At 43.3% G+C, this 20,492-nt stretch overlaps 1 protein-coding gene across 1 annotated transcript in view; it reads right to left on the bottom strand.

Annotated features, from left to right (window-relative positions):
• The window catches only part of vwa5b1 (von Willebrand factor A domain containing 5B1), a 365,847-nt gene that overhangs the window by 173,005 nt on the left and 172,350 nt on the right, over nt 1-20,492 (bottom strand). Inside the window, exon 17 of the mRNA XM_037683802.1 lies at nt 16,868-16,996. Coding sequence (XP_037539730.1) covers nt 16,868-16,996 — 129 coding nt within the window. The remainder of the gene's footprint in view (nt 1-16,867; nt 16,997-20,492) is intronic.

Genomic DNA, 20,492 nt, shown 5'->3' with positions numbered 1-20,492 from the left:
ATATGGTCCTTAAGGTCAAATCCTGACCTTAGGCTTAGTTCACTACACTAATAACACGGAGCAAACCCGAGATGAAGGAGGTGAAACAATGTCAAGACAAGATGAAGCCAATGATTTACAGAGCGCAGAGATAAAAAAAACAGAAGGGCAAACCTCAGAGATGCCCACTAATGGAGAGGGAGAGGAGGATGAGGGGCGTGTGCTGGAGGAGGAAGATGGGGAGCGGCTCGTGCAGACTGTGGGGCTGTCATTGACAGGTTCACAGAGGAGTCAGAGGGACAACAGTGTGTTAGAACAGAGTTTACAAAAGTCTCAACAAACAAAGACAAACACAGATGAAACAGAAGTTATGGGAAGCAGTCAAATACTGAAAGATGATGGTTCTGAGGTGTCTGAGAGAAAGGACAGATCTGAGTGTGTCATTAGGTCTCAAACCCAAAGTGAAGTTAAAGATATAACAGAAATAAAATGTTCAAGAAATGTTCTAGATTCAGAAAGTAACATGGATGAGAAGGAGGAAGGTGGCGATGAAGGTTGGACTGAAGATAGCTTGGCCAGTTCATCCAGTAAATCTCTTGCTCAAAATCAACAGAGGAAAAGTTATAGAGTGCAAAATGTTAAACGTTTCTTGAAAATCACAAAGAACAAGAAAAATGCAAAAGTAGAGGATTTTTTTTCCTGACAAGAAACTGTTTCTTGTGTATGTGAGACCTCAGCTGAATAATGAAAATAAAGGAAGACTACACTGACAAAGAAGTTTACCGGTTAAAAAAGTTGATCTGTAAACTTAAACAAGAATTCAGCAACGATGAAGAGTCTGAAGTTTGTTAAGTTTTTCTTTTCTTTATTGGCTTTAATCCTTCCTTCTTTGGCAATGAACCACTTCAGGGTTTCCATTTTAAATCTGAATGGAGCCAGAGATGTGAGGAAGAAAATCAATGTGTTTGAAATAATGAATTTAAAACATATAAATGTGTTGATGGTTCAAGAAACACACAGTGATTGTTTAAATGAGATAGACTGGATGAGAGAATGGCGGGGAGAAGTTGTTTTGAGTCTGAACCAAGCCTGTGTGGGAGTAGCAATTCTTTTTTTCAAAAGACTTCTTACCAGAATCATATGAATCTGAAGAGATGTGACAGGTAGATTAATGGTGGTGAAAACAAAATATGAGAGTTTTAATATACTTCAATTTCGTATAGGCTTCGCCCTTTAAGAGTTGTCGCTGGTGGGTTTATCCCGTCATGTAAAGCATCGCACTGAAAAAATTAGTCCACGCCCACCTGTTGTGTGGGCCCCACCCAGTCTGTATAAATTACGTTAAGAGCGGGTAATCGGCTCCCATTTTTCTTCAGCAAGCTAATAGCACTGTCAGAAGAACGAAGAAGGAGAGTTGTCCAGCTTGACCAGCACAACCTTTGCTAAGGCTGCCTGGGTTCCCGCCACGCCAGCCTCCTGCCGTCCTGGTGAGTTTTCTTCCACGAGGAGAAGCAGACAAGCAGATTTGTTTCAAGTTAAGCGCCAAGGATTTTTTTTCAGTGGCAGGTCGCTACCCGCTGGACGACGCCATCGACTCTTTTTTCTTTTTAACGCCGACTCTCGGAGCAAATCGGATGGTTCCTCTGGGACAGGCGACGTCAGAAGCAGCCCCCGCTGCTCACTCCCTCCTAGAAGGCATAGTGTCAGAACGAGGGGGGCTGAGCGGATGCTCACCCCCCTGGGACTTTTCGCATCAGTGACCACACCGCTCCCAGCTGTCGGTGCCTTCCTCTCTGAGCTGCCCGGCATAATCCAGGAGGCGGCTGACACGAAGGGACTTTTCCGTCCCTCTCCTCCCCCGCCCAGATCGGATGATCTAGCGGGAAGGTTTTTGGCTCCACCCCGGCTCGCCGTCCTAATCCCATCTGGCCTCGTTTCTCAGCAGTGATGTCCTACTGGAATGATGCTGCAACTGGACCTGGTAGACTGAGAGTGCTGGTTTCCACATTTGCGCCCATCACCAGAGTGGAGGGGTTTTACTGAGCGGAAATTCCCTTGGTGCCCACCTGGAGCCAAGCTTGGTGGAGGCTCTCGGAGCAAAGATGTCCAGGTTGGACCAGCGTCCTGCACTTCTGTGGAAGCATGACCAGACGGTGACGTCGCTCTCCAACCCAGCTCACCAGTATGCGTTCCAGGCGGCCGCAGCAAACAATAACGTTGTGCCGCTGACGTACAGCATCTCAGAGGCCGGAGGGACAGAACTGCCTCAGGAGACTAAGAGCTCCCTCTGCAAGGTGTCTGACATCACCCTCAACCTGTGCACCTTGTCTGCTGTCTGCCTGTCGCATCACAGCCTGGATGACAATGGTTCAGAGGTCTACCTGGCTTGTCATTCCCCCACCCTGTCGGAGAAGCTGCGGATGGACTCTCTGGAAGGCCCCATCACGACAGACGTGCTGCACGGAGCCAATTTTCAAGGACATGCTCGAGAAATCGAAGAAACCGGAGGAGGTGTCGGAGACTGTGCGCCATCTGAGCAAGCCGCATCCCTCCTCTCGCCCCCCTGCCCGCTGGAGAGAGTGCCGTGGTTGAGACAGCAGAGACGCGCCACAGCTGCAGCAGCGTCTTCTTGCTCCACTCCGCCGCCAGCCCCTCCCGTCAGAGTACAGCCCTCGTTATCCCAACAAGCCGCAGGGCTCACGGGGGAGAAGATTCAAAAATGATTCATTGCGGAGGATGTGTGTGTGCATAATGATGGTTTGAGTTTTGGAATAAAACATAAACATCATTCAGAAATTAAAGTGTCTGATTTCAGCCTGACTGTCAGTTCGCATGATCTCAAAGCAGCTTTTCCTCACACATCCTCCACACAAAACGAGCCGGTGTCCTCCAAACAGGTTTTTAAAATCACCGCAGCCCGAGAAAACACACAAAATGTGCGCGTGAGTGACACAGCAGCCAAAGTGAATGTTTTCAGCAGACCAAGTCCAGTGGGAAACCTCGCTCTCAGCCCAAGCTGTGCGCTGCCTCCTCAGCGCACACCAGCTCACATCAGCACGGATGTGAGCCCGCAGCCTGAGCGTGGTACAGAAGCACCGTGCCCCCGTGGCAGCCCTAACCTACACGGCTCCGCATGCCCATGGGCACGTGCACCTCCACTCAGCGCACGTCAGTTCACATCAGCACGGATGTGAGCCTGCAGCCTGAGCACGGCACAGAAGTGCTGCGCCCCCACGGCAGCGGCAGCCCTCACCTTCACGGCTCTGCATGCTCAGGGGTGTGTGCGCCTTCCCTCAGCACACGCCAGATCACTAGCACGTATGTGAGCCCGCAGCCTGAGCGCGGCACACATGACGGCAGTGATTGGGGTATGTAAATAACGTGACGTAGCATAAACGCGTGCCCGCTTCCCAAATGTTACGCGGAGTGGCAACGAGCGTGCGCTCTAGATAGATGGATGAACCGTTTTATCAGCTGAGGATACATGCTGCAGTTTATAGCTCAAACCCCCCTTTTGGAGGAACTTTAGAGACGTTTCTGTCATCTCCAGAACAGATCTCGTCCCTCCATGCAGAAGATCAGGAAATTCTGATTAAAAAATGTAATCTCCAGGGTTCCAGAAGGAGAAGAAAACACAGGGTTCTACTCTCATCACTTCCTGGTCCCAAAATGGACCGGAGAGATGAGACCCATCTTAGATTTGTCAATTTTCAAACTGTGAGAAAACATTCCATTCAAAATGTGTGGAGTCGGCTCTGCAGCCACTACATAGAGCAGGGAGGAGAATTCTGTTTTATCTGGACGATCTGTTGCTGCTGACCCGTTTTTACAGACAGGTGGCAGCAGTGCAACTCACGGGAAACCGGTAGAGTGATAACAGCTGTTTCCATCATGATGTTATTAAGGACATGTTGTCTACTCACACGGTACAATGCCTCCAGAGGTGGTTTGCTCGTTTGCGTGTGGACCCGGTGAGGCAGAAGAGACGGTTTATCACTATGCCCCCCTCCGTGAGAATCGACCTGAGACAATGGGAAACCCTCTTGTTCTGTTGGAGGGAGTTCCCGTCAGCAGACCTATGTCACACGTGTCAGTCTTCACAGACGCATCCCTGTCAGGTTGGGAAGGCACATGCATGTCTCGAGCTGGGGAGGCGCTGTTGCCACCCCACACATCAGCTCATATAAATGTTTTTGGAGTGATGCACGGTTTTGAATGTGATTCAACACTTTGCCTCTGTGCAGCAGAATCAACATGTGTTGATTCACACAGAGAACAAGGTGACTGCTACATACATAAACCGGCAGGGTGTGTGCGCTCAGGCCAAATGTTACACATTGCGAGACAGCTGCTATGTTGGACACACCAAAATCTGCTCTCCATAAGAGCAGTGTACATCCCCGGTATTCTGAACAGGGGGGCGGATGTGATGTCCAGGGGCGGTCCGTGTCACGGGGACTAGACCCTCCATCCAGAGCTGATGGCTCAGACATGGCAGAAATTTGGCAAAGCGGCCGTGGACCTGTTTGTAACACGAGAGAACGCTCAATGTCAACTATGGTTCTCACTGAAACCGCAAGATGAACCACCGCTAGGGGTGGACGCGTTTGGTCACAGCCCGTGGCCCAAAATGCTTCTTTATGCATTTCCCCACTCCCTCTGATATCGCGGTTTCTGAACCGAGTTCAGGAGGAGGGACTGACAGCTTTCCTGGTGGCTCCCGAGCGCGTGAACGCCCCATGGTTCCCAGTTCTATGATGCCTGTTATCGGGGCGCCCGTGAAAATTGCCATAGAGGGAGGATGCTCTCTTCTAGGCAGGAGGAGCGATCAGGAGTTACCCAGAAATAGGCCAGCACCTTTGGGTCTGGCCGCTGAGCGGATCCGCTTAGAGAGGATGGTTCTCTCTCAAGAGGTAGTGCGCACAATCCAGGATTCACTTGCTGCATATACCACAGTGCTGTACACATCAAAGTGGACAGCTTTTCAGCGCTGGTGTATGGAGAAAGGTGTAGAGGCCACCTCATGTCCACTAGGTGGCGTGCTGTCCTTTCTGCAGCAGCTGATGGACAGAAATCTGGCATTCAGCACGATTAAAAGGTACGCTGCAGCCATCTCTTCTTGTCACAAATGTTTCGGGGACAGAACAGCTTTTAATCATCCGCTGATGAAGCATTTTTTAAAAGGTGTACGGAGGCACAGGCCTGTATCACGCCCACTTGCTCCACAGTGGGACTTAATGCTGGTTCTGCGAGCCCTGATCAAAGCTCCATTCGAGTCACTAGATCAGGTTCCGATTAAATTCTTGTCTCTTAAAACAGTCCTGCTGTTGGCTTTAACATCCGCTAAGAGGGTGAGTGATTTATCTGCCCTCTCTGTCGCTCTGTCATGTCTCAGAATTCAGGCTGATGGCAGCTCAGCTGATCTGAGGCCTAATCCAGCGTTTATGCATAAAAACATCACAAGCTCTTTTAAATCAAGAGCAATATCGTTGGAGGGATTTTTTTTACCCTCCTCCCCACAATCAGAAGAAGAAGCATCTTTCCATCTTCTCTGCCATGTACGTGCGTTGACGTGTTACATAACATAAACGGCGGCATTACGTCAGACTCAACATTTGTTTGTGCACTATAGAGACGCATCTGCAGTTCACCCGTTATTCACCCAGCGCCTGTCACACTGACTGTGAGGCCATTTCTGAAGCCTACAGAGCATCAGATTTAGAGCCTCCTGACAACCTCAGGGTGCACTCAACCAGAGGTATCGCATCTTTGACTGCTTTGTATAATGGCATATCTATGCAGGATATTTGCACTGCGGCCCCATGGTCAACACCCTGTTCATTTATTTGCTTTTATTTATGTGATGTGACGGCTCGTTCCATGACACATTCTGTCCTTAGTGCCTTAACAGAATGAATATTATTGTTTCATGGAATCTTGTTTAAACTCACATCTGACTACATGCATTACAGTGTGAGATGTTGTTATCAGTCACAGGTTATGACTGTTGTCCTTGTTCTATGGTTATTAATCAGTTCATGACTACTGCCATCAATCAGTTCATTTGATTAATAATCAGTTAATTTATTATTAATATGTCCATATTGAAGAGCCGTGGATCTGCTCTGTTCACGGCCTTTTTCAGCCTCTCCTCTTTTCTATTGAAAACCTTTCCGGGACATTCATGCACTGGGAATGCGTAAATTACGTAATGCGCGTCTGTGCATGGTGCACATAATTACGCAATGCATATTTGCGCACATGGACAGCTGAGTGACAAGATGTTTTTTGGGCAAGTGGGCGCTTCGTATGGTGTTCGAATGGACCCAGTGAGGCGGAGACTACATCTACTTCGCCCTTAACCCACCAGCAACAGCTCTTAAAGGGCGAAGCCTATACGAAATAGAACATTGGTTATGTACTGTAACCCCAGATTCTTTGAGTATAGGCATAGCCCTTTAAGCTTCGGGTCTCACTGGCTCCTAAATGGCTGAAGAAAATGCAAAATATGAAAAATTAACTTTTGTCCTGCTAAATGTTTATGTTCCATCAAATCCTAATAAAATATGCCAGTTTTTAGAAAAACTAGGAAATACTGTTGCAAGCTGTATCTCAACAGATTACTTGATTTTGAGAGACTTTAATTGTACTGTTGATGATTTGGACAGAAATAATTTAGAGCCTAATATTAATTCACAGAGGATTTTGAAACGTACTATTGAGACTCATGAGTTAGCTGATGTGTGGCGCTCTAAACATGGGACAAGTAAACAATATTCATGGACTCACTGTAAAGACAATTACATTACATTGGCAAGACTTGACAGATTTTATTGTTTTGAACATCATTTACAAATGTTTAAATCCTGTATAGTGTGTCCTGTTGGTTTCTATGACCATAGCGTGGTAATAGGAAATATTTTTCTTAGTGGAGTAAAACCAAAGAATGCATACTGGCATTTAAACAATATTTTGTTAAATGATGGCTCTTTTAAAGATTGTTTCTCATTTCTTTGGAAAGAGTGGAAAACTAAAAAAATCTCAGTTTGTTTCCATACAACAATGGTGGGATATTGGAAAAATAAAAATTCAACAGTTTTGTATTCAATATACCTCCAATGTCACAAGAGAGCTTGTACAATCTATAACAGATCTAGAGAGGAACATAATGGATCTTCAGACTTTGAGTGGATCTACAGGAGATGAAGGTCATTTATAGACTCTCAAAAAGAAAAAGACTGCTTTGGCTGATCTACTCGGGATTAGAGCGCAGGGGGGCTTTAGTTCGTTCATGCTTTCAAAGTGTCACTGAAATGGATGCTCCTTCTAAATTTTTCTTCAAATTGGAGAAAAAAAATGGTCATAGTTGACTCATTCATAGTATTCGAGCAGAAGATGGAAGTGAGTTAATGGAAACAACGGCAATAAGAATTAAAGCTGCAAGCAGCATTGAAGGCCCTCGCAACAAAGCACCGCTCCAGCCTTACGACAACTGCGGGAGCTCCAGCAACTCCGCCCAGTCGCCATCGTGAACATTCATGCTCCCATCTGATATAAGAATGATTATTTTGATGCTTTTATGTCAATTTATACTTATTTTATACTCATTTTATATGCAGCTTATCTGCGCAAACCAGGCCTTGTGCTGCAGAAGGTGATGTGCTTCGAAGGAATGAAAATAAGCCTCCGGGAGTGTTCTTACCGAAAGATTTGGCCCATCTGGCGGTTACAACGACCAGGAGTTTGCTGTAAACAAGTCTTTCATCCATCAGGCTCGTACGCCACGGCCTTGAGTTTGAAAGACATGTTTTTATGAGCCATTGCTCTGCTGTACAACTGCCTTGATGATGGTAAACATGTTTTGCTCTGCCCGCACGTCACCTAGTCAGAGGGGGAGTATAAAAGTGTAACACTCAGAATAAGAGTTGAAGTCTGCTGTGGATCCTGATCCGATGCCCAGCCAATTGAATTTACCTTTTCACTTGGACTGAAACGGCTTCCCGGTCCGGTGTCACGGTGAGGGGCTTTACATCAATGTTTTGATTTGTACTGAATGTACTTTGCTTCGCTGTATCTGTGGCAGTTTAATAAATGACACTTATTATCCTAGCAGAACCAGCCCGTGAGTTTTTATTCATTGCTCCGACCTTTCCCTGAACCTATATTTTCTTTAAGATAATTTCATAGAACACCATCCCACAGATGACGCAACAAAAATCTGGTGCAGATCGGATGATGTATCATTGAGATATAACTGTTGGAATAATGTAGGGGGCACACTTAAGTCAAATATTAAACAACAATACCATTGTGTTCATAAGTGCTCACTAATCACGCACCCAAAATCTGGTACAGATCGGATGTAATATCACTGAGATATAACAGTTTAAAAAATCTAGGGGCGCAGTTGAGTCAAATATTAAACAACAATACCAATGTGTCTAGAAATGCTCACAGATGATGCTCCTAAAATCTGGTGCAGATCGGATAATGTATCATTGAGATATAACTTTTGGAATAATGTAGGGGGCGCACTAGAGTCAAAAGTTAAAAACCAATACCAATGTGTCCATAAGTGCTTACTAATGACGCACCAAAAATCTGGTTCAGATCGGATGTTGTTTCACTGAGATATAACTGTAGGAAGAATGTAGGTGGCGCCGTGGAGCCTATTGGCCACTTATCATGGACACCTGTTCAAGGGGTGGATAACGATTGATCATAGTGATTTTGGTACACCTCGGCTCAAATCTGTGTATTTTAGAGCCAAACGTATTGCAATGGCGTCACTACTTGATTCGCCACGCCCACATCCTCCAGCTAAAACGGTTTGCACTTTAAATCAAGTCAGATCAATGTCTTCTAACACAGGATCATCATGATTAGGTCAATGGCGTCAAATAGGGAGCATCCAGTTTAAAAAAAGACTTCCTGTTCCAAGGGGGTGGGGCTTTGATTACATCAAAATAGTAGTACCAAAGTGGATCGTCGGGCATCCAACAGGGATGAGTCATGCCAAGTTTGGTGCTTTTCGGTCTTTCAATGTGAAAGTTATGGTGTTTTTAAATTTATGGTGTGAAGTGCAACTTTGAGGCCTGGCCACACCCCTTTAACATGTAGGAGAATGAAAGCTTTTGCTAACTTTTATTCCACACTGTGTTAAGGGCACATTAACCAAGTTTGAAGGCAATCGCTAAAAATACCTAGTAGGAGTTTTTAAATATGTGCCATTAGAAACGCACAAAATTGAACCTTTGACCCAAAATGGCCGACTTCCTGTTGAGTTTGGAACAGGGCTCCAAGAGACTTTTTCATAGGGCCTGAGAAGATATAGATGTTCACCAAGTTTCAGAATTATCGGGTAAAAAATGGCTGGGGCTGACGTTTAAAAATTTTCTAGGGGGCGCCATGGAGGCAATTGGCCAATTATCATGGCCTCCTGTTCAAGGGGTGGATAATGATCGATCATAGTGATTTTCGTGAACCTCAGCTCAAATCTGTGGAATTTAGAGCCAAACGTATTGCAATGGCGTCACTTCTGACTTCGCCACGCAACCACACCCACATTCTCCAGCGAAAACGGTTTGCGCTTTAAAGTCAGAACATCTTGTTATATGTCTTCTAACACAGGATCATCCTGTTTAGGTCAAGGATGTCAGAGAGGGAGCATTCCAAGTAAAAAAGGTGACCCTGTTCTGAGGGGGCAGGGCTTTGATGACATCAGAATATGACCACAGAGGATTGTCGGGCATCGAACAGGGATGGCTTATGCCAAGTTTTGTGCATTTTGTTCTTTCATTGTGAAAGTTATAGCGTTTTGAAATTTATGGCGTGAGGCGTAACTTTGAGGCCTGGCCACGCCCCTTCAACATATTTGAAAACGCTTTTTTTTTTTTGATAATTTTTATTCCCCAATATCTTAAGGTCATGTCCACCAAGTTTTAAGGCAATCTCACGTTAGAGGATGATGTGGAGCAGTTTGGCCACGCCCACTTTTGGTTTCATTAAAAAAACTAAAATTTTACATTGGGGACAATTATGGGTAAAGTTTGGTGAGTTTTCAGATATGATAACCCATCCAAATTAGCGCCTCTTGTCGGAGAAGAAAAAGAAAAATAATAAACAGCACAATTACAATAGGCCTTCGCAGCGCTTCGCTGCTTGGGCCTAAAAAGAGCTGTGGGCTTTTTTTCTAAGCTTTATGCCTCTGAATTCAAAGAAGATGCAGACACAACAGAAAACTTTCTAAATGATCTGCCAAAAATTTCAGATGAGGACAACACGGCCTTAGAACACCTTCTGACTATGCAGGTACTGCAAGTGGCATTGGCAAGCATGGACACTGATAAAGCTCCTGGAATACACGGCCTGCCTGTGGAGTTCTACAGAGCCTTCTGGACCCTTGTGTCAGAGGACTTAGAGGTTCTGAATGACAGCATAGCAAGGGGAAGATTACCACTCAGCTGTTGAAGAGCTGTGCTCACGCTTCTACCTAAAAAAGGTGATATTTGTGAAATTAAAAAATTGGAGACCAGTCAGTCTTCTATGTACTGATTATAAAATGTTTTCAAAAGCCCTAGCGAACAGATTGAGAAAAGTGATTGACCAAGTTATACATGCTGACCAGTCATACTGAATCCCTGGTAGATTTATAAGGGATAATATATCCCTTATTAGAGATGTCTTGGACAGCTCTGGTTCACTGGATTTAAAGTTTGGTCTGATTTCCCTTGACCAAGAAAAGGCATTTGATCGAGTGGAGCATCAGTATTTATGGAATACTTTTGAAGCTTTTGGTTTTTCCCCTGGCTTCATTGCTCTGATTAAAATGCTCTATTGTGACATTGAAAGTATATTGAAAATCAATGGTGGTTTAAGTGCTCCTTTTTTTTGTACAGAGGGGAATTCGACAATGCTGTGCAATGTCAGGTATGCTCTATACAATCAGCATCGAACCTCTGTTATGCCAGATCAGAAAACAATTGAATGGTGTAAAACTAAAAGAACATTTTTCATCATTGCATCTTTCTGCATATGCAGATGATATTGTGGTGGCAGTTACAAACAATCATGATGTTCAAAAACTAACGGCTATCACTGAAAGTTTTGGCAACATTTCATCCTCAATTAAAGCTGCAAGCAGCGTTGAAGGCCCTCGCAGTGAAGCGCCGCTGCGGCCTTACGGCAACCGCGGAAACTCCAGCGACTCCTTCTGGTCGCCATCGAGAACGCTCACGCTACCGTCACGCGCCCGTTCTCCGGAGTGCGCATTCGCCGAACCTTTGACATAAGCTGCGACCGCATATATAACTATTGTAATAATTTAGGGGGCGCACTTGAGTCAAATATTAAACAACAACACCACTGTGTCCATAAGTCCTTACTAGTCAAGCACCAAAAATCTGGTGCAGATCGGACGATATATCACTGAGATTTAACAGTTTGAATTATCTAAGGGGCGCACTTGAGTCAAATATTAAACAACAACACCACTGTGTCCATAAGTCGTCACTAGTCAAGCACGAAAAATCTGATGCAGATCGGACGATATGTCACTGAGATATAACAGTTTGATTTATCTAGGGGCGCACTTGAGTCAAAAGTAAAACAACAATACCATTGTGTGTTTAAGTGCTCACTTATCACACACCAAAAATCTGGTCCACATCGGATGACATATCACTGAGATATAACAGTTTGAATAATGTAGGGGGCGCACTTGAGTCAAATTTTAAACAACAATAACAATGTGTGTAGACATGGTCACACATTATGCCACAAAAATCTCGTGCAGATCGGATGATATATCATTGAGATATAACTGTTGGTATATTGTAGGGGGCGCTCTAGAGTCAAAATTTAAAAAACATTACTACTGTGTCCTCCAGGGCTAAATAATAATACACCATGAATTTGGTGCAGATCGGCTGATATTTCACTGAGCCAAAACAGTTTGAATATTGTAGGGGGCGCACTTGAGTCACATATTAAACAAGAAAACTAAAATGTCCATTGGTTCTCAGTAATGACGCACCAAAAATCTGGTTCAGATCGGATGTTGTATCACTGAGATATAATTGTAAGAAGAATCTAGGTTGCGCTGTGGAGGCTCTTGGCCACTTATCATGGAAACCTGTTCAAAGGTGGATAATGATCAATCATAGTGATTTTGGTTCACCTGGGCTCAAATCTGTGCAATTTAGAGCCAAACGTATTGCAACGGCGTCACTTTTTAATTTGCCATGGCGCCACGCCCACATTCTCCAGCTATAACTGTTTTGTTGTTTAAATCAAGTCAGACCATCTTATCTGTCTTCTAACACAGGATCATCCTGATTATGTGAAGGGTGTCAAAGAAGGACCATTCCAATTAAAAAAAGTCACTTCCTGTTGTGAGGGGGCGGGGCTTTGATCACGTCAAAATTTGACCTCAGGGTATTGTCGGGCCTGGGACAGGGATGACTCGTGCCAAATTTGGTACATTTCTGTTTTTCAAGTTGAAAGTTATAACGTTTGGAAATTTATGGCGTGAAGCTCAACTTTGAGGCCTGGCCACGCCCCTTTACCAAAACGAAACCGAAAGCGTTTGATAACTTTTACTCTCCAATGTCTTAAAGGCCTATTAACCAAGTTTGAAGGCAATCCTTCAAAATCCCTAGGAGGAGTTTGTTAAAATTCGCCGTTAAAAACGCCCAAAAATTAACCTTTGACCCAAAATGGCCGACTTCCTGTTGAGTTTGGACCGGAGCTCCAAGAGACTTTTTCATAGGTCCTGAGAAGATACAGATGTTCACCGAGTTTCAGATTTATAGGTCGAAAAATGGCTTGGGGCGGAGGTTTTAAAATATTCTAGGGGGCGCTAGAGAGGCTATTGGGCAATTATCATGGCTTCCTGTTCAAGGGGCAGGCAATGATCAATCATAGTGATTTTCATGAACTTCGGATCAAATCTCTGGAATTTAGAGCCAAACGTATTGTAACGGCGTCACTTCTGAATTTGCCACGCCGCCACGCCCACATCCTCCAGCGAAAGTGCTTTGCGCTTCAAAGCAAGTCAGACCAACTTGTTATCTGTCTTCTAACACAGGATCATCCTGATTGGGTCAAGAGTGTCAGGGAGGGAGCATTCCAAGCAAAAAAAGTCACTTCCTGTTCTGAGGGGGCGGGGCTTTGATGACGTCAAAATTTGACCTCAGGGTATCGTCGGGCATGGGACAGGGATGACTCGTGCCAAATTTGGTACACTTTTGTTTTTCAACGTGAAAGTTGTAGCGTTTGGAAATTTTTGGCGTGAAGCATAATTTTCAGGTCCGGCCCTGCCCCCTCAACATGCGTCGGTTTGCACCGTTTTGATAACTTTTGGTCCCCCATGCCTACTGAGCAAAATGGCAAAAGTTTGAAACCGATTGAGCGAAATCCCTAGGAGGAGTTCGTTCAAATTTGCCGTGTACGAAAAGTGAAAAACGGCCAAAATTGACCCTTTGACCCAAAATGGCCGACTTCCTGTTTGGTTTAAGGCATACCTCCAAGATACTTTTTTTCTTGATTCGGTGGGTTGTACATGTGTACCAAATTTAAGCTCTCTAGGACTTACCAGTTGTCATATCTCACGTTAGGGGGCACTGTGGAGCAGTTTGGCCACGCCCACTTTTGGTTCCATTAAATACCTCAAATTTCTCGCGGGGGACAATTTATCTCACAATGAGCCTAGGCGTGATCCTTTGAGAATCGGCTCCCTCAGTAACCAGAATAAAGATGTAGAAGTTCCAGTTATTCCTGCTTCCATTAACTTCCATGTTTTTAAGACATTAATGTAGAAGGATGACAGACCATTTGTACTGATTCCCGAACAATCATTGATAAACAATGTCTTTCCCAAACCCATGTTACCAACTTGCTGACAAAGATATTCTGCCACCTGCTCCACAATAAATTTTGGTCCCCATACAGAAAACTCTGCAAAAATTCCCTGCAAAACTCACCAAAAAATATGGTGAGTTTTGGGATATGTTAAGGCCTCCAAATTAGCGCTCTTTGGCGGAAAAAAATTAGAAACGACACAATTACAATAGGCCTTCGCAGCACGCAGCGCTTAGCTGCTCGGGCCTAAAAATAAACTGGGGAAAAAGTAAGGCTTTGTTAATAGGCAAATGGCAAGGAGACGAGCCCAGACTACTTGATGAATTGAAGCGGGTAAAAAATGGTTTTAAATATCTAGGTGTTCATTTAGGTGATCATGTAGAGGTTATGAAAAACTGGGAAGGTGTAGTTGAAAAAATAGAAGGAAAACTGAAAAAATGGCATTGGCTTTTGCCAAGACTGTCCTACAGGGAGCGTACACTTGTTATTAATAATTTGGTGGCTTCTACATTGTGGCATCGTTTAGCTGTGTTGGAACCGCCAACCAATTTATAAATGAAATTACAAAGTATTATTGTTAATTTATTTTGGGATAGACTTCACTGGATACCTCAAAATGTACTTTTTTTACAAAAAGAAGAAGGCGGTCAGGGCTCGATTCATCTTGAAAGCAGAAAAGCTGCTTTCAGGCTACAATTTTTGCAGAGTTTTCTGTATGGGGACCAAAATTTATTGTGGAGCAGGTGGCAGAATATCTTTGTCAGCAAGTTGGTAACATGGGTTTGGGAAAGACATTGTTTATCAATGATTGTTCGGGAATCAGTACAAATGGTCTGTCATCCTTCTACATTAATGTCTTAAAAACATGGAAGTTAATGGAAGCAGGAATAACTGGAACTTCTACATCTTTATTCTGGTTACTGAGGGAGCCGATTCTCAAAGGATCACGCCTAGGCTCATTGTGAGATAAACTACCCATGATGTCTAGACTTTTACTGAACAAGGGAATAACAACTGTTCAACTTCTCCTTGAACTGATTGGAGCTGACATGGACAACTCTATTGCTCTTACAAGGAGACTGGAAGTTTGTTCTGTTCGTATAATAGATCTGATGCTGGAGAAGTTTGAGCATTATCTGAAGAGGACAAAAGATTGATATCTGGGTGGTTTCATGGACTCTTAACACCTAATGAAAATGACATTTTTCATAAGTTATGCATCAGGCCCAACCTAAAAGACTGTCAAGTGCTGGGTCCTCTGCTGGAGAAAGACAGTAAGGTATGGACTTTACTGGACTCTGCAAATGGAGACACTATATCAAAGGTGTGTTAAGGCCCTAAACAGGGCAAAACTCAAAGACAAAAAAGATCCACCATGGAGAGAACTCTTTAGTGGTCAGTCTGATGTAAAACCTGTGTGGAGTATGTTGTACAAACCACCACTGACCAAGAACACTGGTGACTTACAGTGGCGTATTCTAGATGGCATTATTGCAGTAAATGCTTTTATATCAATCATAAACCTAACTGTTTCAGATGAGTGTCCATTTTGTTCAACAAGGGAGACCATTTTTCACTGTTTTGTACTATGTCCAAGATTGTTGTCCTTATTTGGTACACTTAGTGATATTTTGAAATCTGTTGGGGAATCTTTCACTACCCTCATGTTCATATTTGGTTTTTTGTATGGAAAAAAAGAAGAAAGGGCGTTTATTGAATTTTATTTTTGGACAAGCAGAACTGACAATATATCTAAGCAGGAAAGAAAAGATTAATGGAGGTCAGAATTGTGACTGTTTGCTTTTTTTTAAGAGTATGTTGAAAGCAAGACTTATGATGGAATTTAAGTATTGTAGAAAAATTAATGAACTGGAAATGTTTAAAGATAAGTGGGACTGTAAAGGTTTTTTATTTACTCTTAATGATTCTGACATTTATTTTGCAGATGTATTGAAATAAGTTAATTGTGAAACAATAATGGAATAAATGCTTTTTTAAAATAAAAAAATAAATGAATCTTTTTCTCTCTCTCTCTCTCTCTCTCTCTCTCTTTCTCTCTCTCTCTCTCACTCACTCACTCACTCACTCACTCACTCACTCACTCACCCACTTATCCACCCACTCACACCCATATACTTTGTTTCTCAGAATTGATAAAGATGGGATGTGTTTGGGCGTAATTGTGTTGTAGGTAATCTGTTGTTAATATATAACGGGGTTGTGTCACTGTATAGAAACATCAGTAGACAGGGTGGTTCTGCAATCATCCATCCATCCATCCATCCATTTTCTTTAGCCGCTTATTCCATTTTGGGTCACGGGGGTCGCTGGTGCCCATGTCCAGCAGTCACTGTGCGAGGGGCGCGGTACACCCTGGACAGGTTGCAATTCCATCACTGGGCCACACAGAGACAAACGAGACAAACAACCATTCACTCTCTCACTCACACCTAGGGACAATTTAGAGTTACCAAGCAGCCTAGCATGCATGTTTTTGGACTGTGGGAGGAAACCGGAGTACCCGGAGTAAACCCACGCATGCACGGAGAGAACATGCAAACTCCACCCAGAAAGGCCCCTGGACCGGGGTTTGAACCAGGGACCTGCTCGCTGAGAGGCAGCAGCTCTACCAGTTGCGCCACCGTGCTGCCCGTTCTGCAATCAATGTATGATAAATCTACTTGCAAGTGTTGTGTTAGAGCTAAGAAGACTATCACTATCCCAACTGTGACTTGTTTTATCTGGGTGGGTGTATGCATGTAGAAAGTGTAGGGTTGTTTAAGGTAGAAAAAGTTCAGTTGTGATAGGCAGGCTTCACCACCGATACAAAGGTAAATTGCACGCCACACACACCCACACACACACAAGAATGAATTTCCTTTTAGTATACCATTTTATTGCTCAAATGTATTTTCTTTTTCTATGTATTTCTCCGTGGTTATGGATCTACTTTAGTATTTAAAGCTCTTTCTACTGTTTGAATTGCAATGGAACAAAATTCAAGTCGAGAACAGAAAATGCTGCTTACTGTTGTGCAGCAAGACGTCTTCAGCATCGTCGGGCGTGCCTCCTGACTGAGAGCGACCCAGGCCAATCGAGTAAACTTTGTTCTTGTGGCTTCCTGATCGAGACCTGGTCCCCCTCTTCTGACCTTCACCTTCAAACAAAATTAAATCCAGAGCAATTAGAAGCCGGGTCAGACCTGAGGTCTGAAATCAGGAAGGGTTTCTAGAGGATACTTTGGATCAAAAACATCAAATATCTTATTTAAAAGCAATTTTTTTACAGCTCAAGCAAAATATTATTTATGTTTGTTCAATTAATCATGATGCATGCTCAATAATCCAGGCAGAAAAATCTAAAAAAGTTAAATCTGGTCCTCTGGACATAAAAAAACAAAACAAACAAACAACAAAACAAAGCAAAACAACAAAAAAATGTAGAAACGTTTCATCTTTCATCCGAAAGACTTCCTCAGTCTGAGGTATTGTTTTCAGCTCAGTCTCTTAAATAGCACCTTCTCAGAGTGGATCAACCAGTTTGCTGCTGACAACCAAAACCAGCTGCTCACATGATCAAGAAGGGCCATCAGCCTAACAATGGATCATTAGCACCCTGATGGCCGTTTACTATTCACAGGAGGCTGAGTGATACTAGCAATAACAACATTGTAAAAGGGGGGCAGTTGAACCCGGAGGCCTCCAACCCTGTTTAATGATGGACAATTTCTTTTCACAAAGATGGCCTCCTTTAATCTCTCATACCATCGTTCCTCTCTGTCCAGGATGTGAAAATCTTCATCCCTGAAAGAGTGACCGCTGGCCTGGAGATGAGTGTACCGCAGAGTCCTGGCCTGATGATGTTGATCTTCTGTGCTGGGCCATCCTTTTGGCCAGTGGCTGTTTAGTTTCCCCGATGTAAGACTGATCACAGCCCTCCTGACTGACAAAATGTTGGACTTCCTGAGATTTAATTTTAACCCAGGTGTCGTAAACATACCTGAATCAATGACTTGGTGGTGTCCCTGAAAAGGACGTCAATGCTCTCTTTTCTACCTCCTCCATGTACAGGTTGGCAACAACAGTAGAAACTAGAGACCCAATAGCACACCCATGTTTTTGCCTATAATATTGCTCCACATATGTGAAGTAGGTTGACTGCAGGCACAGTTTCAAGAGTTGACACAGTTGTTCTGTGGAAAGTGTGGTCCACAGAACAACTGTGTCAACTCTTGAAACTGTGCCTGCAGTCATACACACACACACACACACACACACACACACACACCATCACACACACACACACACACACACACACATATGCAGTATATATTGTAGTGAACTAGGCCTCCGACCTCAACCTGTCCCTGAAGACCTTCATGGTCAAGTAATTTGAATCCAGAAATACAAATTAGCTCATCAAGAAACTGTTTAATTGTATCTTGAATTAATCAATTGAAAGAACACTCTTCTTTTTTTCATTATCATTACTATTTTAGAATATCTTGATAATCAAAGTGTGCTTAGTTCATACCATTTCTAAATGTTGAAGTGAACCACTCATTTTAAATCAACTGTGAAACAGTATTAATGATTTTTAAACCTCATTAGACTTAGAAATCATTTTAAATGTCTATTTACAAAGTAATTATGCATTTTGATCTTCTGTCTGAATGAGAAGTAGTGATGTCAGTCGAAAGTCAGAGACAGTCAAAAAACGAGTTATTAGAACTAAGTGTCTTGTTTTTAAACCTAGCAGACGGTAAATAACTTCAACTGGCATCTGCGTTTGTCTCACTTGGCCATAACATTTCTCTGTCTGTACTAATCGTTCCTAAACATTCCTGCAGCCTCTCTTGACTTTTAATAACCCTCTGACATCACTGAAACACCGCCCTGTTTGTTGTTTCAACCAATCAGGAAGTACCAAGTGACCAGAAGTGTGGACTCTTTAAAAGTCAACACTTCCTGGAACTAGTCAGTCTTTGACCGGGGTCTTCCCAGAGTCTTTCATGGGGTCTTCTTGGAGTCTTCCACTTATGAGTGGAATCTCTGACTGAGTCACAGTGCCTCGCTGTGAACTCACCCGGGCGTAACGCCCTACAACTTCTAAGGAAGCTTATTCTGTTATACGGAGTAAATCGTCACGACTTCTCACAATGACCAGCTGCTTTAACCGGAGACGCTGGAAAGGTAGCGTTGAAATGGACACTGCACCGGAGCTGATTCATCTTCTGTAAAGGTAACGAGTCGTCACGCACCTAGTGTACCGGGGGTTAAAGCTGGTGTTGGAAGAAGCGTGCTAATTCTGGTCAACAACATACATCTTCCTCCATCCATCTACTTTTAAACTTCTCCATTCCTTCCTTTAAACTTTTTATTTTGCCAGTAATCTAGATGCCTTCAGAAATGTTCTGTTGTCTTGTTAGTAAAGCGTGCCAAGTTTTTATTAATCAGAACCAGATCAGCAAATCAATGTGTACATGATTTACTAACAAGACAACAGAACATTACTGATTGAGGCCGATTCACCTCTGAAGGCATCTAGTTTACTGGCGAATAGAAAAGTTAAAGAGGAGACATAGATTTAAAGATTTAAAATGAGGTTTAGATGGAAGCTATATGTGAGACCAGAACTTTTCACCCTTCCTCCGACACCCCGCTCAGCTTTCCGGTACACTTCAGGACGTGCAGCGACTTTGTTACCTTAGATGGGGATACCTCCACTCCGGAACAGAAGTCCATTAGTACGATCCCTTTATAGCGTCTCCGGTTAAAGTAGCTGGGAATCTTTAGAATAAATGCATATACTCATGAGGTACTCGGTTCCACCGAATAAGCTTCCTTAGTAGTGGAGCATTTACTTCTCGGGTTGAGTGCACAGCTATGCGAGCGGTGACTTCGCTAAATGGAGGGACCCCTTGGCAGATGGTCCCATCCATCCGCTGCTTAAGTGAGTCTCATCTCTGACCAAAAAGTTCCGGCAAGACTGGAAAAGACTAAGACTCGTGAAGACTAAGACTGAAGACTTAGCCCTAAGACTTAAGACCGAACTCAGTTCAAGGACCGAACTGAATAGTTCCACGAAGTGTTCCTTTTAAAGGGGTATACACTTCCTGTTATGTGGTACTTCCTGATTGGTTGAAACAACCAGCAGGGTAGTGGTTCTAGTGATGTGAAGAGGGTCACTAGGAGTCAAGAGACAGCAGGAATGTTTACGAACGGTTAGTACAGACAGAGAAATATTATGACGAAGTGAGACAAACGCAGGTGCCAGTTGAAGTCATTTACTGTCTGCTAGTTTTAAAAACAAGACACTTCGTTCTAATAACTCGTCTCTGTTTGTCTCTGACTTTCGACCGACATCACTACTCCTCATTCAGACAGAAGACTAAAATGCACACTTACTTCGTAAATAGACATTTAACTGTATTATCAAAGTCTAATGAGGTTTAAAAATCATTAATACTGTTTCACAGTTGATTTGAATGAGTGGTTCACATCAACATTTAGAAATGGTATGAACTAAACACACATTTGATTATCAAGATATTCTAAAATAGTAATGATAATGTAAAAAAAAAGAGTGTTATTTCAACTGATTAATTCAGGATACAATTAAATAGTCTCTTGATGAGATAATTTGTATTTCTT

The sequence above is a fragment of the Nematolebias whitei genome, chromosome 11 (assembly GCF_014905685.2).
Source record: "Nematolebias whitei isolate Nwh7 chromosome 11, NemWhi1, whole genome shotgun sequence".
Lineage (NCBI taxonomy): Eukaryota > Metazoa > Chordata > Actinopteri > Cyprinodontiformes > Rivulidae > Nematolebias > Nematolebias whitei.
The sequence above is the reverse complement of the archived record's forward strand: the minus strand, read 5'-3'. Positions and strand labels throughout refer to the sequence as shown.